Raw genomic sequence first — 26292 nt, forward strand, 5'->3', positions numbered from 1 at the left:
AGTTGCGGGAGAAAGGTGAGCAATAGGAGTCCGGGGAATGGGGCAGGTGGGCAGAGCCGCGTGGCGAAGAGCGAGCAGGCAGTGGCTCTGCGGCAAGGCCGGAGTTGAGAAATGGTGCATTCTCCGACTCCTACTGCTCACCTTTCTTCTGCGGCTGGCTGTCAGGGAAGGCAAGCGCCCGAAAGGTACCAGAGTCGCTCACTCTCCTTCTTGAATGAGCCGCTCTGGTCCATGCGCAGGCTGCGCAAGCGCACATCCAACCTGCCGCTGAATTAAATAAACTGCGCTTGCGCAGCGGGCGCGTGGAGCAGAGCGGCTCATTTAAGAAGGAGAGTGAGCGACTCCGGTACCTTTCGGGTGCTTGCCTTCCCTGACAGCCAGTTGCGGGAGAAAGGTGAGCAATAGGAGTCCAGGGAATGGGGCGGGTGGGCGGAGCCGCGGGAGAAAGAAATTTAAAAAGTTTTCCTACTGGGTTCTGTGGGCGTGGCTTGGTGGAAGGGGGTCTTGTGACTGTGTGAGCGTGGCTGTGAGTGACATCGAGTTGGCCATGCCCACTCAGTCACAGAACACCCCCCCACCAAGCCACGCCCACAGAACCGGTAGGGAAAAATTTTAGATTTCACCCCTGCCCAGGACACCGCAACAGTCATAAATATGAACTAATTGCCAAGCATCTGAATTTAAATCATGTGACCATGGGGATTCTGCAACAGTCATAAGTGTTAAAAACAGCAATAAGTCACTTTTTTCAGTGCTGTCGTAATTTATGAAAATATGTTTTCATAAAAATATATGATATTTTTATTTCATATAAAATATATGAATACTATGAAAATACGACTTCAGCAACAGAATCGTCAATGCCTGGAATGCACTACCTGACTCTGTGGTTTCATCCCAAACCCCCCCAAATTTTAACCTTAGACTGTCTACTGTTGACCTCACCCCATTCCCAAGAGGTCTGTAAGGGGCGTGCATAACAGCACCAGCGTGCCTACCATCCCTGTCTTAATGTTCCCTTTATTTGTATTCACTTTATGTATTCAATCCATGATTATACTTATATATATTATCTAATACGTACTTGACAAATAAATAAATAAATTAAACAAATAAATAAAACTTGGTCATTGAATGAACTGTTGTAAATCGAGGACAACCTATATTACATTTTTATCTGCTTCAAATAAATTAAAGGTTCCTTGAATTCTTGAGCCTGTTTTAAATTGACAATTAATTGTTTGGGCTTTCATTCAGGATCTCTTTTATTTTAAACTTCTCACAAAGAAGTCTTGAAGATACTGACTCAGGAGGATTTTACTATCTGTCCGGATGTCACCAGCATTTCCTATGTTAACAGTTCTGAGTATGTTTTACTATATTTGCCTTCGGCGCCGAGCCAGGACAGCTACAAGGGGAGAATTGATGAACAATCGGAGAGCCATTGAGTCAAATAGATCCCTACCTATCAATGTTGAATTGGTCCAGTATGCCAAAGAAGTGTTGGACTTCAGCTCCCATTATGGCAGTGAAAACAGCATGTCGTACACCATGTGGAATTTGGCTGGAACTCCTAATGTCTATCCTAGCTCAGGTGACTTTACACAAACCGCTGTGTTTAGGACTTATGGAAAATGGTGGGATATGTGCCCTAGCGCACGAATACCATTTACGAGGATCCCACCCAGTTTCCAAAGTCAGGAATATGTAGAACTTGCGTTTGAGGAACAAGTGTATCCGACAGCCATACATATTTTGGAAACGTATCATCCTGGTGCTGTGGTTAGGATTTTGGCGTGTTCTGCAAGCCCTTATTCACAAAATCAGCCCAGTGAAGTAAGGTAATTCATTTCATTAATTTTCTCTGTTTTTCTTTGATGTGATATGTTCAAATATTTAAAGTAACATTTTTTTCTTAGAAAATTCTACATATGTACTTCCCTTGTGCCCACAAAATTTTTTTTTGCTATCTACAAACTGTTTGGGCTTCACAGGTAGCAAGAAAAGGAAATCTTGTTTTCCGTGGTCTAGTCTTTGCAAGTGAAAGCTGCCTGCCCCCCATTTGTTTTGCTTTTTATATTCACAGTATTCAATGTTTTGCAGTGCTTCAGTTTAAGAAAGCCTGCTGTAAGATATTTGGGCAACAGAGCTCTTGAAAATGCTTCAGAAACTGTCCTGTAGATCCATCTTAATAGTACCGGTAGTCCTCTACTTACAACCACAATTGAGCCCAAAATTTCTGTTGCTAAGTGAGAAATTTGCTAAGTGAGACATTTGTTAAGTTAGTTTTGCTCCATTTTACGCACAGTTTTTAAGTGAATCACTGCAGTTGATAAGTTAGTAACAAGTTTGTGAAGTGACTCTGGCTTCCCCATTGATTTTGTATGTCAAAGGGCCGCAAAAAGTGATCACATGTCCTTGAGGCACAGCAATGATCATAAGTATGAACTAGTTACCAAGCATCTGAATTTTGATCACATGATCATGGGGCTGCTACAAAGGTCGTAAGTATGAAAAATGGTCATAGCCACTTTTTTCAGTGCCATTGTAACTTTGAATGGTCACTAAATGAATTGAAACAAGCGGAGGACTACCTGTACATTAAACTTCATTGGTTTCCAAGTGCTAATTAGCCTGAATATAGGTTTGGGATCAAATTTCTAAGTTCTTGTTCTACTGAATGAATTGTGGTTTAATTTCAGGTTTAACCAAAGGGTCTCTTTAACTATTTGTTACTGAAGTGCATCTTCACTTTAGCTTACTCTCTTTGTTTTCTTCCCAATGCAGTGACAGGTTAAAAAAGAATTAACACTAAAATGTTGTTGAATAATGTTAACGTTATTTAATGTTTGGGAGTTAAGATATTTATCATACATTGTAGAGGTATTAAGAGCATAATTAAAATAGTATTTATACTGCCCATGGTTTGATGTTCTTTATATTAGTTGTGGTATTTTCTCCCCAAATTGAAATTTATTAACGAAATTAAGGCAGTAATATTTGCATTAATTGCCCTGTGACACTAATCTACTTTTCTTTTGGTAGGTGGGAAATCCTTTGGTCAGAGCTACCTTCCAAGGTGATTTTGTCTCAGGCACGTCAATTTACACCTAGTATCAAACAAATAAATTTTCCTACAAATTTAATCCGTTTGGAAATAAACAGTTCCCTTCTGGATTATTATACCGAGTTGGATGCTGTAGTGCTACACGGTTTAAGAGAAAGACCTTTGCATTTACTCAGTACTCCAATTATTGATATGAATGATCTAGATGACGATGAAGAAGGGGAGAGAGAAAGTTACAGCAGCGTGGACAGTCTCAACAAGCAGTTTAGCACTGCTGCCTTCAAAGACTGGACAACTAATGGATACTTTGATAAATTGCCTTATGAGGTAAAAGCCTGGAAATTTTACAGGGTTAAGAAAAAAAATGTCATAATTACTAGGCTGTAGAGATTCATTATATCTTGAGGTACGTAAGTAGTTATAGCGTCATATACATATTTATGAACTTTGCCTGTTTTTAAAGTTCTGTTAGCTTCCTGGATTTTAGTTAGTGTAGCTTTTTTGTTTTCTTTCTTAAAATGGTTGAAACTGATTCAAGTAGATTCTTAAAACTAGAAGAATCTGTTACCGGCCCTAGCTGATCTCCCCATGCAAATTCATTTTTATTTTTGTGTCAAGTGCTTATAAAAATGAATGTCTTCCTCATTGAAGTTTCTTGATCACAAGAGGATAATACTTTAGTTTTTTTTGATTCAGCTATTTTAAGCATCTGTTAATCAAATTATTTAAAATAGGCATGTTTTGTTTTCTTCTTTTGAACAGAAAATATATTATAAATAACTTAACTGTTAAGTCTGTAAAATATATTCATTACATAAATGTTATATTCCTACTCCTTTTTAAATGTAAGTTCTAAGATTTCATAAAGCCAGCTGAGTTTCAGATGCCATATTTTTATGCCATAAGCTGCATTCTTGGAATTTTCTGAAGTCCTCACATATTATAATATCAAATTGTGCTTTATGCTGGGCCAGATATGGAATGACATTTTTAGCAAGATACTAAATTTTAAACTAACTAAGAGTAATGATTACTAGATAGGCTTGAAATTTGTTTTCTTTGTTTGATCAGAAGCAAAATATATTTTATACTGCAGTTACATTTTAATGTCATCATCATGGTGACATTTGTTTATATCCTTTTCATTTCAGGTATTAAGATGTAATTTTAGTGTAAAATGAGATTACCTTTTCTGATTTTGATAGATACTGACATGTTAGGAGTTGTTTATCTCTGATGCTAATGTTGTGTTATTATCTATATAGCATATAATTATTATTAGATAATGAAATTAGTTAAAAAGGATCTTAAATAGTTTTCCCCTTTACACTTTTTGCTGTATTTGGTCATTATTATTAATCAGAAATCACACTTTGTGCTTTGACTCATTGATGGTTTAGAGGTTAATGGTTTAAAGTGTAAATATGTTTGTTTTATCACATCTTTAAAATTAAAATTAAAAATGCTAAATATGATCTTAAAAGTCAGTCAACTTAGAGTAATTGATCGAAACTAATAAAGGAGAGCATCAACCGAGAAATAAGGAGACATTTCCTGACAGTTAAACAATTAATCAGTGGAATGACTTGCCTCTAAAAATTGTGGGTGCTCCAATATTGAAGGTTTTTAAGAAGAGATTGGACAACTATTTGTCTGAAATGGTATAGGGTTTCCTGCTTAAGCAGGGGGTTGGACTAAAAGACCTCCCAGGTCCCTTCCAACTCTGTTATTTTATTGTTCTATTAATTAGGCTGATCGTCCTGGTGCAATGAAAATAAGATAACTTGTCCTTCTCACAACTTTTACTTGATGCAGTCTTGTCACTATTATATATAAAATAAGCCACTCTGTAACCTGTATTTCTTGGGCTAATATTTGTTTATCCCATTGCCAAGACAGTTTGTAGCAGGGTGGATTTGATTTAAATCGAGTTGATTTAAATCACAATTTAAATCATGATTTAAATCACTAGTAAAAAAGTTTGATTTAAATCAACTCGATTTAAATCATAATTTTTAAAGAGCAACTGTCATCTCTGCTACTCCTTTGACCCACTGTTGACTCACCGATAGTCCCAGTGTTGCAGAATATACAGCCTCATGCTACATAACTAAGCTCCATTTCATGCTGAATAAACTAAATTATTTATGTAAACTTTATGTAAAATTATTTAGAAAACTTTCTTACGATAGATTTTTACCCCAAAAGTTTTTTATTAAAATAAATTCGATAAAAATCAAAAAAATCCGATTTAAATAAAAAAAATCCAATTTAAATTAAAAAAATCTGATTTTTTTTTATTTTTTTAAAAAAAATCATTGATTTTTATCCACCCTGGTTTGTAGACTCTTGATGTTTATCTTGGCTATAATGTTACTTTGTGAACTTTTTCTCTGCTATATCTTAAATGCCAAATTTGATTAATCAAATGATAGACATCATAGTTCTGTGTTCTTCAGATTCAGATTATAATGGTTGCAGTGTTCCTTAGTCATATAATCACCATTTGCCACTTTCCCTGATGGTTTCCCAGAAGCAAAATCAATAAGGAAGCCAGCAGGAAAGTTGCAAGTGGCTTCTTTAAGTTGATCCCACTTACACTACTTTTTCTTCTAGGTATCTCCTATTCTGTAGCACGTGCCTATCCTCAGTGTACCCTCCCCCCCCACTCCATAGTACCCATCCAATTGTGCTTGTTTGGTGCTGTGTAAGCTGCCTGCACAGCCTCCCACACCTTGCAGTGGCCATCCCTTCCCTGACCACATTTGAGTCACAGCAATCACTTGCACAGCCTCCCATACACAGCAGCAACCACTCCTACCTAGGTGTGCTCATGTTGTGCTGCATCATCTACTTAACCACCTACTGACTTGCTTACAAACTGCCCAGGACTAGTGACTTCCTGCCAGCTTCCCCATTGACTTTGCCTGTTGGAAGCCATCAGGAAGTTGAGAAGAGGAGGTCCTGGCTTAATGATTCGTGATCCTTATTTAACAGCAACAATGGGGACTGTATGGATTACTGTTGTTAAGCAACGTGTCCTGCGGTATCACACTTCAAAATTGCATTGCTTAGCAATAGAAATTCCAGTCCCGATTGTGATTGTTTGCACTAATGTATAATCTGAAGCATATTTATACCTTTGAATCCAAAAAGCACAGCGCTCATGAGCTTTTCTCTAAAATACAGACCCAACTTAGATTACTGATTAGGCTATATGGCAACAAAAAAAAAAAAATAGCAGGTAGGGGTGGACTTCATATTGATAACATGAATCTTTGTATTTTATATATTCAAATCCTATATAATACATGAGGTAATGATATGCATTTTATTTTTAATAGATATAATAAAATCCCATTTAATTCAGAAAGAGTGAAGAAAACCTAAGGGTTACTGTCCCATTGAAAGTAAAAGGACTTAAAGGTATTTCAGCTGAGCCATACACAATAATGGTCATAATAAACATGACATTAAAAAAATCTTGATTTTAGTATATGTGCAGAAGAACTCTACTCAGAACTAGAAGTGAAATTTTAAATATTAAAATATGTTAAAAAAAATACTTCATGTAAAAAGAGCCAGTATTGTGCAATGGTTAAGGAATCGAACCAGAAAACAAGAGATTGTGAGTTCTATTCCTGCCTAAAGGCATAAAGACAGCTGGCGAGCCACTTCTGAAAAACTTTACCAAGAAAACTGCAGGGACTCACCAAGAATCAAGAACAAGTCAAAGGCGCCTGCACTTCCCAAAAAAACTCTTCATCTATTCTATGCCCATTTGCATTATCAGATTTTGATTTTTAATAACTCTTAGTGACCAGAATTGGGACCAGCAACTCTATCATTAAATGACATGATTGCTAAGTAAAACAACATATGATTGGCATGGATTTATGGCACTTCCCATTCAGTTTTTAAGTGGGTCACTGCAGGTTGTTAAGCAAGACATGTGGGTGACTTGTGTTTTTACTTCTGGCTTCTCCATTGACTCTGCTTGCCAGAAACCAGCTGTAAAGCATACAAATGGAAATTGCGGGGCTGTGACAATTGTAAATGCCCCACCAGTTGAGAAACACCAACATTTCAATCATGTGATATGGAGATGCTATGATGGTTGTAAGTTCAAAGATCAGTTATAAAATTATTTTTTCAGTGCTGTTGTAACTTTGAACGGCCCCTAAATAGGGCAGTTGTTAAGCAGGAACTACCTGTATATGACTGGAGTGTAAACATATATAATTTTAAGTACATTTGATTGAAATCATATCAGATTTCAACTTTTGTTCAACTCTTTAGGGTGTAGCTATCCGTATACAATTTAAGGTTAAATGCAGGTTACATCTGAAAGGTGAGGTTGAAAGCAAGCACAAAATAGAAATATATACACCACCATATAAAAAATAGTAAAATAATGGAAATGAAATTGGGGAGATTAATTTAATTAGAATAAAAATTTATTTACCTAGCATGAAAATACGATTTTGATAGAGTAATTTACTTTTATTGTTGTTTTTTCATTCAGCTCATCCAGTTGATTTTGAGTCACCTTACAGTTCCGGATCTATGTAGACTCTCACAGACATGTAAGCTACTATATCAACATTGTTGTGATCCACTACAATATATTCATCTCAGTTTGCAACCATATTGGGCAAGGATTAATGACACAGCTTTAGAATATCTGCAGTCTCGTTGTATCCTGGTCCAGTGGCTTAATTTATCTTGGACTGGGAACAGAGGAACCATTTCATTTTCTGCCTTTAGCAGGTCAGTATTCTGAAGAGGTATATAACGTATTCTATAAAATAGAATAATAGACACATCCCTTTATCCCAATCACCTAGCAGTTAGAATAAAAGTTACTAACATGACTGTAGTCAATCCATAATACTTCAAGGTCAGAGGCATATGTTTAGTCATGCATCGGCAGCATCAAAGACATAAAATCCAGTGGCAGAGAGATAACCTGGCAGGCAAGTTTAGCAACTTCTTTTCATGTACTTGATTTTGTTCTGACACTTTTTCAAGAGTAGGAGTTGAAAAGTTCAAATTTTCTTTCTGTTGTCTTTTGTATTCCTACTCATTTTTTTCCCCCACCTACCAAACATTTGGCTGGTTTTGAAATTTAAAGTTGTATGTAAACATGGCAAGAAAGAAAATGCTTCCTGGAACGGCATTTGTGAATTCCTCCTCCTATAGGGGAAAAGTAGGGATACAGATGAGGTTATCAGCAAAAATAGGTTTTTCTGTCAGAGAACTATTTATTTGGATTTTTAAAAGAGCTAAACTTGCTAAGGGGTGGAAAATTGCAGCCTTTGTAAATTCTTTGTGTATTGTGTGTCTTGTGCAAACTACAGGTGAAACTCAAAAAATTAGAATATCATGCAAAAGTTCATTTATTTCAGTAATGCAATTTAAAAGGTGAAACTAATATATGAGATAGACTCGTTACATGCAAAGTGAGATAGTTCAAGCCTTGATTTGTCATAATTTTGATGATTCTGGCTTACAGCTCATGAAAACCCCAAATTCACAATCTCAGAAAATTAGAATATTGTGAAAAGGTTCAATATTCTAGGCTCAAAGTGTCCCACTCTAATCAGCTAATTAAGCCATAACACCTGCAAAGGGTTCCTGAATCTTTAAATGGTCTCTCAGTCTGGTTCGGTAGGAATCACAATCATGGGAAAGACTGCTGACCTGATAGTTGTGCAGAAAACCATCATTGACACCCTCCACAAGGAGGGAAAGCCTCAAAAGGAAAATTGCAAAAGAAGTTGGATGTTCTCAAAGTGCTGTATCAAAGTACATTAATAGAAAGTTATGTGGAAGGGAAAAGTGTGGAAGAAAAAGGTGCACAAGCAGCAGGGATGACCGCAGCTTGGAGAGGATTGTCAGGAAAAGGCCATTCAAAAGTGTTGGGGACTTTCACAAGGAGTGGACTGAGGCTGGAGTCAGTGTATCAAGTGCCACCACACACAGACGGAACCTGGACATGGGCTTCAAATGTCGTATTCCTCTTGTCAAGCCACTCCTGAACAACAAACAACGTCAAAAGCGTCTTACCTGGGCTAAAGACAAAAAGAACTGGTCTGTTGCTCAGTGGTCCAAAGTCCTCTTTTCTGATGAGAGCAACTTTTGCATCTCATTTGGAAACCAAAGACCCAGAGTCTGGAAGAAGAATGGAGAGGCACACACTGCGAGATGCTTGAAGTCCAGTGTGAAGTTTCCACAGTCTGTGTTGATTTGGGGAGCCATGTCATCTGCTGGTGTTGGTCCACTGTGCTTCATTAAGTCCAGGGTCAACGCAGCCATCTACCAGGAGATTTTGGAGCAATTCATGCTTCCTTCCGCAGACCAGCTTTAAGGGGATGCTGACTTCATTTTCCAGCAGGACTTGGCACCTGCCCACACTGCCAACAGTACCAAAACCTGGTTCAATGACCATGGGATTACTGTGCTTGATTGGCCAGAAACTCGCCTGACCTGAACCCCATAGAGAATCTATGGGGCATTGCTAAGAGAAAGATGAGAGACATGAGACCAAACAATACAGAAGAGCTGAAGGCTGCTATTGAAGCATCCTGAGGCTGATAGCATCCATGCCACACTGCATTGAGGCAGTAATTGATGCAAAAGGGGCCCAAACCAAGTACTGAATACATATGCATGCTTATACTTTTCAGAGGTCTGATATTGTTCTATGTACAATCCTTGTTTTATTGATTTCATGTAATATTCTAATTTTCTGAGATTGTGAATTTGGGGTTTTCATGAGCTGTAAGCCATAATCATCAAAATTATGACAAATCAAGGCTTGAACTATCTCGCTTTGCATGTAATGAATCTATCTCATATATTAGCTTCACCTTTTAAGTTGCATTACTGAAATAAATTAACTTTTGCATGATATTCTAATTTTTTAAGTTTCACCTATAATACAAAACACTGGCCAAAGAAAATTTGCTTTAACAACATTGCTGTCTTTTATGAAAACCAGTATCTCAACATTATTGTTTTCTAGGACATCTTGCTAAAAATCTGCTGAAATGGCAGATTTTTAAACTCCAAACTTTCTCTATATTAGAGAGTGTATATCTTTTAGTCTGTATTTTTCTGCCCGCAAAAGAATCTTTTAGATTTACATTTAATAGCAATAGCACTTAGACTTATATACTTAGACTTCACAGTTCTTTACAGCCCTCTCTAAGAGGTTTACAGAGTCAGCATATTGCCCAACAATCTGGGTCCTCATTTTACTGACCTAAAAAGGATGGAAGGCGGAGTCAACCTTGAACCAGTCAGGATCGAACTCCTGGCAGTGGGCAGAGTTAGCCTGCAATACTGCATTCTAACCACTATGCCACCAGGGTCCATTTTAATGGTTGGCTCTGTCACAAAATTCATATAGTAAAATATATATAAATTTTTAAGGGCCATGACTATAAATGACAGTTGACATGTTGGCATGTTTCATTACAATCTACTTTATACATTCAAACATTTAAGAAAATACTAATCAAAAACAATCCAAGATTTTAGTTACTTCATCTATTGTTGATAATGGAAATTCTGTAAATGGAATGGCTATAATCAATTTGTACCTACAGTTTTAAAATATTTTTTCTTTTTTAAAATTAATAATTCATAGGCTGAATAATTGACAATTTTTTCAAAGAATAATAATCTATATGTTATACTATTTTTACACTGCACATAAATCTATGATATATCTTGTTGAAGATATGTTGAAGTTTATAGACAATGAGTAAATTATCCTTCTGTGAGCATCATTTAGTGTTAATATACACTTTTAGCGTTAATATGTACTGCTAATATATACAGCAGTCATGTTGTTTATGTTTCTGAAAATGTAAATATTAGTAGAGTATGTATTAATAATAAGAAACAGAACAAATTAGAATAGTAATCTAGGATAGCTGACAAACTAACAAAATATTACCATGAGAGGACAGAATGCTTAAGGCATTTCAATATCCTGAGGCAAGGCTGAAGGTAATTTAACTTATTGATAGTGTCCACCTCCGTAGGGCTATGTAAGAATATTGTAATGTTTCACTTATAAAAATTGCTAAACGTACTAAACTTCTTTGCTTGAGCTAGACAGAGAGTTTGAGAAATATTAAATGGGACTATAAATCATGTATAATCAAATGATGTTAATGTGATATAGCTGAATAATTTTATAGTGCTCTATCAGTAATCTTTAGGCACTTTAATAGATGAGATATATTATCACGTACAAGTTCTTTATACAATAAATTAAATTGAGATAATTCTCTTTTTGACAACAGCAGACTAGTAAATGTCTTTGATACTGCTTGAAATATCAGTAGTGAGAGGCTGTTGTTTCTTCTGTAACAGAAGAACATTTAATTCTGTTTAAATGCTTTGGCAACATGAAATGTCTACATTAAAGCAATATTCCTCCTTTAAAAATAAAAAAAAAACTTCTTTACGGCTGGTGACATTTTAAACAATGAATGAATCAATACAAATTAATTTATTCTGATTTTTTAAAAATCTACTTAGCCATGTAATTTGACTGCTGTGTGAAGTGATTTTATTTTTTTGCTCTGCTATTTTCTTGTTTTGCTTGAACTATTTCAGTTGAATATAAACAGGTTAGTTTGCATGGATCGTAGTTTTTGTTCTCAAAAAATAATTTTGTCTCAGGATCAACCTCCTTTCGTTTCCTTGGGCTTTTTCCATCTGATTTGCACTTGACACTGACAAGCATATCTGAGCATTCCAATTCAGGGGATGAGTTGTGTAGGACATACAAAAACTCTAATATGAAGTTGAACTGTACCTCTATGCAACATCAAGAAATATGATACAGGTTCCAAAACAGAGAAGGTATGGAAGCCAGATAGCATCATGATCCAGATATATCGAGATCCATGTTCAAGTCTCCGTTTCAAAATATCTGAGTGACTTTGAACTAAATCATTATGTCCCAGCCTAATCTGTCTCTTAGGATTTATGTTATAAGGATAAAATTGCAGGGTGCCTTTATGTATGTGAATTCAAGCTCTCATGGGAAACACTGAACAGAGATGCAGTAAATGAATACAAATAATGCTTATATTAATTATTATGAAACCCAGCTGACAGCTGTAGTTCATAATTACAGGAGAGTTTGGAGGGGATATTGTTTTTGTTTGTGCAGATATAATGGGATACTGCATTTTTATCCCCAATACATTCCAGTGCATCACATTATTTTTGGATACTAAATTGTAACACTTGTAAATGGATTTAAATATATTTAAAAGCTTACATGTTGGAATGTGACCTATTGCAATGTCACAAAGAATCCTTGGCTAACTGGATTGTCTTGGATACTGGAATTGATTATTATTACCTTCCAATTATCTCAGAGGAAGTTGTTTCTATGCTAAAATAGTTCCTTGTTAGGCGTGCATCATTTTGTTCCTGATCTATTAAGACATGGCATTGGAAATTCTGGGAATTTACCCAGTTTTTACAATGAATTAAAAGCAAATGCATTACTTTTCTTGGTGAATTGATTCATCTATGCTTCTTACAGGTTCCTGAAAGTTTGTGGTTCAGAACTAGTACGCCTGGAATTGTCTTGTGGCCATTTCCTCAATGAGGCTTGTTTGGAAGTTATTGCTGACACATGTTTAAATTTGCAGGAATTAAATCTCTCCTCCTGTGATAAAATTCCACCTCAGGCTTTCAACCACATTGCCAAATTGTGCAACCTTACACGTTTAATTCTTTATCGAACAAAAATAGAGGTATGAAAATCATTTTTCTTTCACCCTTACGTGTTAAAGCACTCTTTGTAAAGTTATAGAGAAAACATAGTAAACTATTTTAAACATATAGTAAATATCAGAGGAAGAGAAACTTCAGAATGTGGTGTTTGAAAGACTCAGTAATGATTAATAATGGTTTTGTTTGTTTATTTACTATTTAAAACATTTGTACAGCCACCCATTTTATACTGAATTCTGAGCAGTCATCAGATTTTAATAACATAAAAACCATATTAAAACTATTAAACATTAAAAACAAAAACCTGGCACAAGTCAAGCTTCCAATATATAGTCACCTCATTTGTCACAGTGCTTGGGGGAAAAAGGTCTTCAGTGCTTTACAGAAGGCTAGGAGGCTAGAGGCCTGCCGAACTTTAGGGAGAAGAATGTTCCACAAGACAGGGACTGCCACAGAAAAAGCATGCTCCAATATGGTGGCAATGTTTAAGGAAAGAGACTTAAGAGTATGCCCATCCTATCTAAACTTGTATGATGGTTAGATGTTCTTAGACAACCTGCAGAACTGCAGATAAACGGGGCACCAGGCACTAATTTTATGTAGTAGTGATAAATATAGGGGTATGCTTAATTTTTCCACATGAGAAATTTGCATTGGTATTTATTTATTTATTACAGAATGGCTTGCAAATTGTAAGTAGTGTGTGATAGTCATTGTACTATATCCCCTTTATCAGTATTGTTGAAATGAAAATCAAATATCGGTATATTGAAAAAATAAATTTCAGTGGGGTATACTTAACATCTTTACGTGAGTGTATATGACTGGTAAGATATATTTTCTACATTTTTATTGCATGTGTGATTTGATGTGCTTTCTGGTGCTTGTCATGTTGATTGCTAGGTTGAGTGTTGCCCTGAAATTCATTTAAGGAATAATCAGCCCTGTTTCAGAAATTCATAGTAATTTAGTATGCCAATATCCATACTAAAATGCCAGTATTCTACCAGTTATTACAGTACCGTAAGAAATTTGTTATTTCCAAGATCATGAAAACATGTTTTTTCTTATTTCTTCATTTTCATCGCTTATAGAACCTGCTAGTAATACAGGTAGAAACCACCTGTTGAACAAAAAGCTTGTAGACCAATTTTCACAGCTAGTTATTTATACATACATATGCAGTCAGCATTCTGCAAGAATGAATTTTTAATTGCTGCCGGTGGAAAAATGCTCCTTTTTAATACAAGGAAATATAAGAAGAAAATACATATGTAATAGCATGCATGATTTTCAATTTTCAATTACTTCCTCTGACTGCAGCTTAATTGCCACATATTTCATTTTGCCCTTTGTCTCTCACTTTTGAATGTGTATGGCCAAAATGTTCCAATTTTCAACTTTAGGAGTACTTTTTAAAAGATAGAAAGTCCTCTTTTTACACAATCCTTTCATAAAATGTAGTGAACTGTTTCCAGAACCAGAACACAATATGCAATTCATCTCCTAATTGTAAATAATTGTTAAAAGCTTCTTAACTTTGGAGAGTACTTAACATAATTTATAATTTTGTTTCAATCAGCCTATTGGCTTAAGTCTATTCAATTACAATCTTGCTTGCAATTATTATACACAGAATATTTTTGTGCTAATGGTCTCACCATTTGCTAATACATGACTTTAATCTTTATTCATTTAATTTATTCATTAAATATGCATTCATAACATGCATTCAGAATTTATTGTCTTGAATGTAGTTAAGGTACACAATGGACAATAACAGCATACTGTCAATTTCTTATGAACTATGTAATAATTCTGTGTAGGTGTGTATACTTGATTGGATGTATATCTTAATTTTTGTTTGCACATTTATTTTGAAGCCAGAGTTTCTCTTTGAAAAATATCAATTATATACTTCTAGCATTTGGGATAAGCATTGAATTGTGGATAGAATGAAATGGGATTGTTTATATTGAATAGAAGACCTATTAAGTGTAGTAAAGGTTTCAAGTTCTACCCAGGACTGCTAGGATAAATATCCAATCAATGTTGGATACATATACAAGATTTCATTCCATCATTGATAAGTAAAAGGCTTAAGAAGAAACCATCTGTTTAGTAATGACATGTCGGGGCGGGGGGGGAGGGGAGTTTTCGATTTTTGAGAGCTAAACTTATTTTTGGGAGCTCAAGCACCACTATGGGTGATAGAGATGTCAGTTGAGTGGAAAATGGATTTGAGGGAGGGTCTTTGGAGAACATTTTAACTTTTAAACTACATTAAGCCATATGATTTGTGGTTCAGAATGTGTTGTCATGTGTTTCATGGCTTAGAATCGGGTTACATGTTTTGTGACTCAGAATGATGACAGCTGATGTTATCAGTCTTTATTTATTATATGTGTATGGTATATGTATAAAGTCTGCCATCTCACATCAAGTCACTTTGGAGAGCTGAGACTATAAATATAGGTAGTCCTTGACTTACAACAGTTCATTTAGTGACCGTTTGAAGTTACAACGGAACTAGAAAAAGTGACTTATAATCATTTTTCACACTTATGACCATTGCAGCATCCCCATGGTCATGTGATCAAAACAGTGGTGAAATTCATTTTTTTTTACTACCGGTTCTGTGGGCGGGGCTTGGTGGGCATGATGTGGTTTGGTGGGCATGGCAGGGGAAGGATACGGCAAAATCTCCATTTCCACCCCACTCAAGGGGAAGGATACTGCAAAATCTCCATTCCCACCCCACTCCAGGGGAAGGATACTGCAAAATCCCCACTCCCTCCTCACTCCTGGGGGGAAGGATATTGCAAAATCTCCATTCCCACCCCACTCTGAGACCAGCCAGAGGTGGTATTTGCCGGTTCTCCAAACTACTCAAAATTTCCGCTACCGGTTCTCGAGAATCTGTTAGAACCTGCTGGATTTCACCCCGGATCAAAATTCAGACACTTGACAACTGACTCATATTTATGACGGTTGCAGTGTCCTAAGGTCATATGATCACATTTTGCAACCTTCTGATAAGTGAATCTTATCGTTGACTTTGCTTAACAACCATGTTACAAATGTAACCACTGCAGGGATTCACTTAACAACTATGGAAAGAAAGGTCGTAAAATAGGGCAAAATTCACTTAACAACTATCTCACTTAGCAACAGAAATTTGGGGATCTATTCTGGTCATAAGTCGAGGACTACCTGTACATCAATGTAATAACAAAATAATAAATAGAACACACTTGGCAGTAAAAGAAAAAGTTCTGAAGACAAATCAGTCAGCAATAGATTCATTCAATGTGTGGGTTCAACCCTTTCCTGGCCTTCACACTTAAGGAAAAAAAAACTCAGGTCTTAAAAGCCTTCAAAAGGCCAGCAGGGTTGTGGTTAATCTAATCTTAATACTTATTCCAGGGGGGAGGTGCTGCTACTGAAAAGTTCTGCTTTGTGCTATTGTTGAAGTTTGGACAGCACAAAGGATTTGGGGGCTGTACAAAATCCTTTTGTTTTTCCCCATGGTAGTATTTTTTTAAAAAAAGTTTCGTATATCCAACATTAGATTGTTTTATAACTAGGTACAAACCAATAATTTCATAATTGTATTTTATGTATATGTTTAGTTGAATGGTGACATTGTAGATATTGAATGAAATGTGCCCTTTCTTTTTATAACTTACCTGGACTTGAAATCATACTAGCAGAAATATGAATGATTAGAGGCCCATCTTTTCACTGTATATAAATTCATTGACAGTGAAATTCATTCACTGCATATAAATACATTTACTCCCATTTGATCATTTTTGTACTTATTACAAATATTTTAATATTAGGATCTGAAACTTCTATTACCATCCATTTTATTTATGATTATAGTATTATAGAATTAACATGTATAACATTTATAGTTTTCTAATGTTATTTACCCTTTAGCAGAATCTAGTATTTTTTTCCTTTAATAAATACAAAGCAAATGTCTGATAACCCAACATTATAGAGCAGGGGTATCAAACTTCCAGCCTGTGTCACGCACTGGCCATACCCACACCCAGTTTAGCGGAAGGGAAAAAAGTCACGATACGTCACGTGATGACGCCATGACAACACGAGTTTGACATCCCTGCTATAGAGCAAGACTGGATAACTTTCCATTATTAAAGATGCATTATTGTTCATTCTTTTAATCGTTGGATTTTACCTTTGCTACTCTTTTTTCTTTTCCCATTATAATTTTGTCGAAATCTTTGCTAGAGATTAAATCTATTTATTCATCCTATTTAGTATTACAGTAAATCCAATTACATAATAATAATTTATAAAGACCTCAATATTAAAAAGATTATGAAAATTATACTTGCCTGTAAAAATATAGTATGTGCTTTAGAAATAGCAAATGGCTAAAAACTTTTAACAAGATGTCTACTTAATGAGAAAGATGCCTATTTATATTTGTGCATGTTAAATATTGTATTTATATTGCAGCAGTTAGACTGACTCAAGTGTTTAAAACTGGAACACTATAAAACTTAAATATGTTTTTATAACAGAAGTCTTTCATGTAATATTTTATTCAGTAAAAATTCTGATAGGGCATGGTTGAGTTTTGAAAAGACTTAAATGAATACATACAACTTGTGAAATTACATTGAAAGATTACAGGTTTGAATTTTTTACTGCACTATAAGAAATTCATAATTGTCTTTCTGTTACTCTTTTCCTGTCAGTTTTTGTCAGTTAAGAATTGTAAAATCTGAAAAATAATTGGAAACAAAGAAAAGTGTTTGGGAAAAAATAAATTACTAATTTGAGTTTGAGCAGTATGCGTGCCTGTGTGTAAAAGTTATCCATAAATTCGAAAGAATAACCATTTTTCAAAGTACATCTGATATTCTGTTAGAGTCCTTTTCAATTTTTTTTTAATGAGGTGGCACTTCACTGTGAACATGCTTAAAATGGCAACAACATGAGTGTAAAGTGCACGTTATATTTGTTTCCATCTGCATGTTGCTTGTGACAGGTGCTCAATGATTGTCAGCATCCTTGTCAGCAAGACCATCCTGTGACATTAAAGTCACCAACTCGATCCTGATGCTGTGTGAGTCTATTGGCAGTTCCATCAGGCTGTAGCTGATCACTGAATGTCAAGAGGTGCTTTCCTTTTTCAGGATGTCACCAGCCCCTCTGCGTTTTTGGTTTGGCCTTGCTTGTTGTTTGAACTTACCAGACTTCTAAGAGTTTTCCTGAGGGAAAAGAGCTGATAAGTCATGGGAATAAAGGTGTCTTCAGGGCATGCAAAACCACATCCACAGTGACTTATTATATAAAGGGTTGTAGTGATTACCTTGACTATAAGTCAATCAATGGTTAGAGCATCTGGGGACTCATTAAATGGTATTTGTGGTGTCTGTTTCCTAGGTTTTGAGCTGGATTTCAGGGAAAGTGGTGACAGCCTTTAATGTCTAATTGACCCTTCCTCTTTATGTTTGCTTTCTATATTTGCTTCTGATGTGTTCCCTAATGACAGCAAACGGCACTGCTCAGCATTCTGAACTTCTGTTCAGAACTTCAGCACCTCAGCCTGGGAAGCTGTGTAAGGGTAAGTTCTTAAAAGTTTTGACTTGTGGAGATGCTGCCCAAGTTTACTAGCTTGGTTCCTCCCCCTCCCCCCCCCCAAATATTAAACAAATAAATTTTAAAAAAATTAAATTAAAAATAAACCACTTTTTAAAAATTACTTCAACTCAAATACAAACACACCTGATTAAGGGTGTAAATACCCTTAATTAATTGAAAATTAATTTCAATTGAAAATTACTCTTATTTTCATCTGTTATCTTGGGCTGATCATTTTACTTGTATCGCATGAATTATTGAAATTAGGAATTCAACCCCATCCCCCATTATCCCCCTAAATCATGTACAGTTACTGTCTGTGAAACCTTCCGGTAAGAAAAATGAAGAGTTTTCAGTTTTAAGGCTCCATTCTCATGCAGGAATTCTGCATATAAATATGGTAGTCTACATATCATTTCAGTATTCCATTTTCCCTTGCATAAATACTAGCATGTCTCAAAACTTGATATAGATATGAAATAGAACTTGTTTCTACAAATATTACTTTTTAATATCTTCTATTGATGTCTTCCTGCTATTTCCTGAATTGCCTTGTTGAGAGATGGGTGGCAAATAAATTTAATTAATAAATTGTTATTTTTTTCCCCCTTGGGGGGCAAAGGATTGTGTTCAATAATTTGTTCTATAATCATCCTGCATTTTAGTTTATTTTTTTTTACTTTAAATCAGACTGGTTCTGTTATCAGACAGTTTATAAACTTCCATAGTTCAAAATGAGACTACTTAGTTTCAAAGTAAGAGTAAAGTCAGTCTGCATCATATTACATTTATACTGTGCAAATTTAACTCTAGCCAGCTTGTGACTTCATTTAAAATGCTTTTTGATGATGATATAAGAAACAACTTTTTTACAGATAATGTTCCTATTTTGGAATTGTTCTTCAAGTCCAGTGATCACTAAAAATATGAGGATCAAGACTTGAAGCAGAACTTTTTCAGCAGATGAACTATAGAACAATTGTTTATTTTATTTTATTTTCCATTTCTGAAGGCAAAGAGGCTTAAAAATACCATGGTATGTTAGATGTTAGATGGAATTGTGTTCCAAAAATTGTTATTTAGCTGGTGCATTGATCAGAAATGGTTTCTTGACTACAAGGTCTTGAAGGCCAATTAAATAATTGATACTTAGGTTCCTTATGGGTCTAGGCTAGACAAAGTATAAACATTAGATATCTACAGTGAGAGTAGATAACATCATTTGGTTTTAAAAATATTTTTAATTTGACAGATTGAGGACTATGACACAATAGCTAGTATGATGGGAGCCAAATGTAAAAAACTTCGAACATTGGATTTATGGCGATGTAAAAACATTTCTGAAAATGGATTAGCAGAGCTGGCTGCTGGCTGTTCACTGTTGGAGGAGCTTGATCTTGGCTGGTGCCCGACTCTTCAGAGCAGTACGGGATGCTTTGCAAAACTTGCCCGAAAACTACCAAATTTGCAAAAGCTTTTTCTGACAGCTAACCGATCTGTGTGTGATTCTGACATTGAAGAACTTGCTGCAAATTGTACAAATCTTCGGCAGCTTGATATTTTAGGTAAGTACCACAAGAATACTTAATTCTTCTGTAAATTAATTAATTGTTATCCGAATCAGAAAATTATAGGTTAGATAAAGGTGTGATTTTGAAATACTATATGTAGGGCCATTGATGTTCTCTTGAGTTTGGTTGTTTTCTTGCAAGACAACAACCAAGCTCAGATAGCACCAGGTTCCCCAGAGTCCAACCCTAAGCTACAAATATTCTCTTCTGTTGGAAATACTATGTTCAGACATCTCCTATTTCCTGATGGCAGATTGCTGCGTAAAAACAATTAATACTAGATACATTCATGGCTTTAACGAATCATTGGTACTGAGATAAATCAGTCTAATTCCAAATTCTTTGATTAACAAAATTGGGAACATTTGCCTCATTACTTATTCTTTGCTGCTACTTTTTCTTTTTAAAAAAATCTAGTTTTTTTAATGAATTCCTGAAATTCATTCAAGTACTATTGCCAGCTTTGAGAAGTTCTTGGAATTGTAACAGTGCATGACAGGATATATTTATAAAGTGGGGACCTTATCATAAAAGAGTTTTTTGAAGAGTAAAAACAAACCTACTTCTTTAAAAAATATATTTAAATGCTAATTTAAAAATTAATAAATAAATTTAAGTTTTCAATTGTGTTGCAGTAGACCCCAAAACTTTCTCAACATACTTCAAACTGTATTTATGTATTTTAATGTATTTTGTATTTATTTATGTATTTTGCCACTAATCTGGATATGTTTAGATTTTTCCAATCTATTTTAACAATCCTGAAATTCCCTGATAGTATTTCCAATCAAGTACTAATCTCACTTAACCTCTGACCCCTTTGATGTGAAAATTTTGTCCTGGTACTCATCACTTGTTGGCACGCAACACACACAAACTAGAACTTGTCTATGTTGGCTGCCTTGTGACTCACTACATTATTCCTTATGGGAAATATTTGATTGGTACTCATTGTTTTTGGTACTCATTGTGCCACTCGGAACCAATTAAGGATGAGTACCAAGGTACCCCTGTATAAGAAAAAAATCAGTCTATGCAATAAGATTTAATTTAATTGCTTAATTGTACTGTATACAAGCTGCATTATCTACCAAAAATGGAAATTTAATGCTATTTTCTTTTATTATGTTTGATCCATCTGCTGACAATATATCTCCATATTATTTTGCATGCAATCTTTATCATAAGCAAGTATTCACAAATAATGGAGCCATACCCTTCAGGCAAAAGACACATACCTTGTAAAAACACATGCACCCACCATACACTATCAAAAAGAGGTAAAATATGTAAAAGACACTTCACAGGCAAAGCATTGTCCTTGTTGTGTTTCTCTGAAATTTCCAGAACCTCTCCAACATCTCCCAGTTTATACTTGGTGTTGCCTGAAAGAGTCATATATTTCAAAAGAAAGTGCTAGGATGCTGTTCTCTACCCATTTAATTTTTTAAGGATGCTTGGGACGTCCTGACAGGCAGGATGGGGCTAGAAGTCAGAACTTTACTTTGAAACATGAGAAATCTTCAGCTTCATTTTAAAAATAAAATAAAAATAAAAACAGGTGGGGTACGAAGCTTAGTGTGACGTACAGGTGACAGTTTTTAGCCAGCTTTTTTTTTTCCTATTTCAGGATGCTTATCAAGGCCTTCATTTTTGGAGGGGAAGTGGTTAGTTGGACTTGTTGTTGTAGTTTTCTTGAGTGATAGATTTCTTTGTGTGCTTTGTGTTAATTCATTGTACAAAATATCTTGCAAGTTACTGCTGCAGAGTGTTCGTGGAATGACCGTAGCTAAACATAAAATATGTTATTGTTTCTTTCTAAATATTTATATCAGAGTTCTCCAATGCTCAAGGTTTTATTACAACAATAAATAGACAACACAAAGACAAGAAAAATGTACATCTGCTGCTGTTAAATGGATCAGTACACATCCTCTCTCCACCCAGCACAAAAATATGCTACCTTGCTAAATTAAATGTCTGCCATGTGAAACATTGAAATCTCTTCCATAGAGAAAAATAAATACCTTTTAAACATCTCTTTAGACAACAAGCTACTTTTATCCTTTTTTAGGTCTCCCTTTCCTGTTGTCAATAATAGTGAGGATTTAATAGCCAGTTAAAGGTTCTGAAGTAAAGTGTTTAATTCTCATGACAATAGATGTCTGTTTAAAAATAACTTAGAGATATTTATTTCTTTGTTACATGTATACCATGTCTTTCATTCAGGAGTTCAAAGCAGAGTAATAGGTAGGACTTCCTTCTCCACTCCCATGCAGTAGTTTGGATCTGAGTGAATAAGTGACCCAAATGAGTTTCTGAGGCTGAGAGTGGGCTTGAACCTGGATTTCCTCATCCTGCTCTCATACCATGACTTATGGTGGCACAGTGGTTAGAATGCAGTACATGTAGTCCTCGACTTACAACAGTTCATTCAGTGACCATCCGAAATTATCACGGCACTGAAAAAAGTGACTTATGATCATTTATCACACTTATGATAATTGCAGCATAATTGCAGAATGTGATTTACATTCGAATGCTTGACAAATGGGTTCACATTTATGACAGTTGCATTGTCCCAGAGTTATGTCACCCATTTTGCAATTTTCTCATAAGCAAAGTCAATGGGGAAACTAGATTCACTTAACAACCATGTGACTAAGAGCTTGCAGTGATTCACTTAACAAATGTGAAAAAAGTCGTAAAATGGGGCAAAACTCACTTAACAAATTTATCACTTAACAACACAAATTTTGGGCTCAATTGTGATTGTAAGTTGAGGACTACCTATACTGCAGGCTAACTCACTGCTCACTCCAGGAATTCAATCCTGAGTGGCTCAACGTTGACTCCGCCTTCCAGCCTTCCGAGTTCAGTAAAATGAGGACCCAGATTGTTGGAGGCAATATGCTAATTCTGTAAAACCACTTAGAGCTGTAAAGCACCGAAGCAGTATATAAATCTAAGTGCTATTGCTATACCTGCCATTCAGCCAGTAGGTACATATAAAGGAGTAGATGCTGGGCTTGCCAACTGGAGGTTGGCAGTTTGAGACCTAAGTACCATGTGATGGAGTGAGCTTCCTTTACTTGCCAACTCCTGCCAACCTAACAGTTGAAAGCATGTAAAGAGAAATAGGTACCACTTCGGTGGGAAAGTAACAGTGTTCCATGTACCTTTGGCATATAATCATGCTGGTCACATGATCATGGACAACACTGGCTCTTCGGCTGTGAATCAGAGATGATTAATACCCCCTAGAGTTGGACGCGACCGGCAAGGGAAACCTTTACCTTTTTTATGAGTATTTTGACGTATTTTGGAAATATCAGATATAGTTTACTTTCATCTCTGCTCTTCTCCTTCTCTTTCTTTGTGGCTGCTAATACTAAGATGCTTGTTAATACTGAAGTTTGAAAATGGGCAATATGTGAAAAGGGTATAGTTCTGTTCTTTGCTTGCAGAGCAACATATGCAGAGCCATTATGTGATCACATAAATTGCAACATATGTTTGGATTATGCTTAAATAAGGGCATAAAACATGCTCCAGAAAAATAAACTTCCACTTGATATTTTGACTGCAGCCAGGCAGCATAAAGTACAGTTTAGGAGAATATGGTGGGTTTAACCATCTGTATGCACCCTACCTAAATTGCTATCTTGATTCATTGAATGAAAAACAGTAATTCTAGCAAAGTTCACACATATTTAAAAGGCCTAATATGTAAAACCGTTCAGGCACGGAAGGAGGAATAACAATGCATTCTTCTTTTGACGGCTTCTTAGATGCTATAAACTAAAAAAAAAAAAATGCCTCCCACATTTTCCTAGAATGCCAACAGTTCCAACTGTCCCCTTGTGCCTGTCAAAACCATCAGTTTACTTGACAGTTTCAGAATGCGGTTACTCAGTTTCTGTACAGAAATAAGCACATTAAAAACATCACCCCCCACTAGAGAGAGGCAATAACATACTTACCTGCGTTTTCCAGAGCTTCCATTATGAGGATTTCTTCAACCGTCCTTCCCATCTAAGTTAAAAACTGGGACACGAGAAGCTTGGCCTGTTTTCAAATGCCTTCTGTACGCAGCCATCATTTTCAGGTTGTTGGGAAGGAGGCAGCCTATTTGCATTTTTGACTGTGCCTTCCTCATTGTGCTGGTTTAGGTTCTTTCCACCATTAGTCCGAAGTATTATTTATTTATTTTTATCTTTCCTTTATTATTTCTATAAATAGGTCAAGGTGGCAAACATGCCCAATATTCTTTCCTTCTCCTATTTTCCATGGAACAACAACCCTGTGAGATGGGTTGGGTTGAGAGAGGGGGATTGGCTCAAAGTCACCCAAACAACGTTCATGCCTAAGGCAGAACTAGAACTCAGGGTCTCCTGGTTTTTAGCCTGGTATCTTCACCCCTAGACCAAACTGGTATCTTATTAGTGCTGTTGCTATTTTATTATTTATTTAGCAAGGGTATAATCCCCAGTAGGCAGGGGAGACAATAAAGTCTATCAGTGTTCATGTTATACAACAAATGTAATTTGTTTTTATTCAAAAACTCTTAAATTAATAAGGACTGTGCACTCCAGTAGTATATTTGTGATATATAGTTTATTCTTAAATGAAATCAGTGTCAAATACATCATGTTGAACTGTATATTAGCTAAGATTACAGTTTGTGCTCATTTTAAGTAAGATAGGCTTGTAATTGCATTGTAAATATGCCACAGATTGCAATCTAGCTATGCTATCTTGGCCATTGCTTTTCACCATTTGGCCTCAAGCACAGATACTACATTATTAACTAAGTAAGGCACATTTTATGACAGTATATATATTTTTTTGTTGTACTTTCTGGGGTGACTGTGATCTTAATTGGTCCACATACTTGATAAAATGGAGCCAATAATACACAGGTTCATTGAACAAACTCTCTAGTTTACCTGGAAAAGGGAAAGATTAGTTAGTAGAGAGGATAAAATGGGTACTTTTTATTTATAATAAAAAGTTCATGGGATTAAATGTCATGGTTTACCAAACCATTGTAGAGGAAACCACAGTAAATTGTAGAGTTGAATGAAAATCCGATTCTTTCATCTCCATTCCATGTCGGCTCAATATTATTTAATTTATATTCCAACTTTCTATTTATACAAGCATTCAAAGTGACTTATAAGAAATGCAGACTATAAAACAAAAATAATATTTGAAAGGATTAAAAATGCTCTAATTTTGACTATGGGTGGCAGTAGGAAAAGTTTTAAAATGAAAGCTTTGTATTCATTAGGAACACTCGCTTTCCTTAAAGAGCTCTGTGATTTTTATTTCTTTAAGTACTCCCTTTTTTCCCCCTTTAACTTCTTGTTCTCTTCTTTTCCAGGGACAAGAATGGTAAGCCCGGCTTCTTTAAGGAAATTGCTGGAGTCTTGTAAAGAATTGTCCTTACTTGATGTGTCCTTCTGTTCACAAATTGATCACCGAATTGTCCTAGAACTGAATGCCAGCTTCCCTAATGTGCTCATCAAGAAGAGCTTCACTCAGTGACTCAATTCATATGTTGCCATATAGAACTGATCTGATGATTCTGCTTCCTGGGAATTTGTAATGATTTTTTTTCAAAGAGAAAATATATATATTTTTGTGAGGCATGGGGGAAAGGTTAATTCTTAATATGAAAGTAAAATATGAAAGATTTAAATAATGGCCAACTATTTATTCCTGATACAATACTTGTCAAATGATTATTGTTGAAAGCATCTTGTAAATGTTAGAAGATATACACTTAAATGTTCATTAAGCATTTAATCTTACTAGGATATTACTGTTAAAATAATACATTTGAGAAGTGGAAAATGAAGTCATTTTAAGTTCTGATGTTCACTTTTAAGATATAAATATTGGAAGAACTTAGAACCTTAATGTCTTGCAGTATGAAACCTATTTTATTCAAATAGTTTCATCAATCGATTCAGACTGAGAGCCTTGAAATTTCTAATAAATGCAATATAATGAGTTTGTAGAGATTCTCAGTCATCCAGGTCATAGTTGTCCCAAAGGTGCTTTTTCAGGAGGTCACTGAGATCATTTTCTTGTTTTTTCTTTTGAAGATGTTTCACTTCTCATCCAAGAAGCTTCTTCAGCTCTGACAGGATAGTGGGGAATGGAAGGATTTATATTCTTTGCAGACAGCTGGTCATTTGCATCTCTTAGAGCAGTGATGGCTAACCTTTTTCTCTTTGGGTGCCAAAAGCG

At 35.5% G+C, this 26292-nt stretch overlaps 1 protein-coding gene across 1 annotated transcript; it reads left to right on the forward strand.

Moving 5' to 3' along the window:
- Positions 1-1325: 1325 nt before the first annotated feature.
- FBXL4 (F-box and leucine rich repeat protein 4) lies at positions 1326-25739 on the forward strand. The gene is made up of 7 exons (XM_070953798.1): positions 1326-1841; positions 3046-3394; positions 7593-7837; positions 12645-12858; positions 18375-18446; positions 19716-20028; positions 25421-25739. Exons 1-7 carry the CDS (start codon positions 1333-1335, stop codon positions 25582-25584), a joined length of 1866 nt encoding a protein of 621 aa, XP_070809899.1. The 5' UTR covers positions 1326-1332; the 3' UTR covers positions 25585-25739.
- Positions 25740-26292: the final 553 nt, after the last annotated feature.

Source organism: Pituophis catenifer, unplaced genomic scaffold (genome assembly GCF_029215685.1).
Source record: "Pituophis catenifer annectens isolate HBS135680 unplaced genomic scaffold, rPitCat1.0.hap2 SCAF_1, whole genome shotgun sequence".
Classification (NCBI taxonomy): Eukaryota; Metazoa; Chordata; class Lepidosauria; order Squamata; family Colubridae; genus Pituophis; species Pituophis catenifer.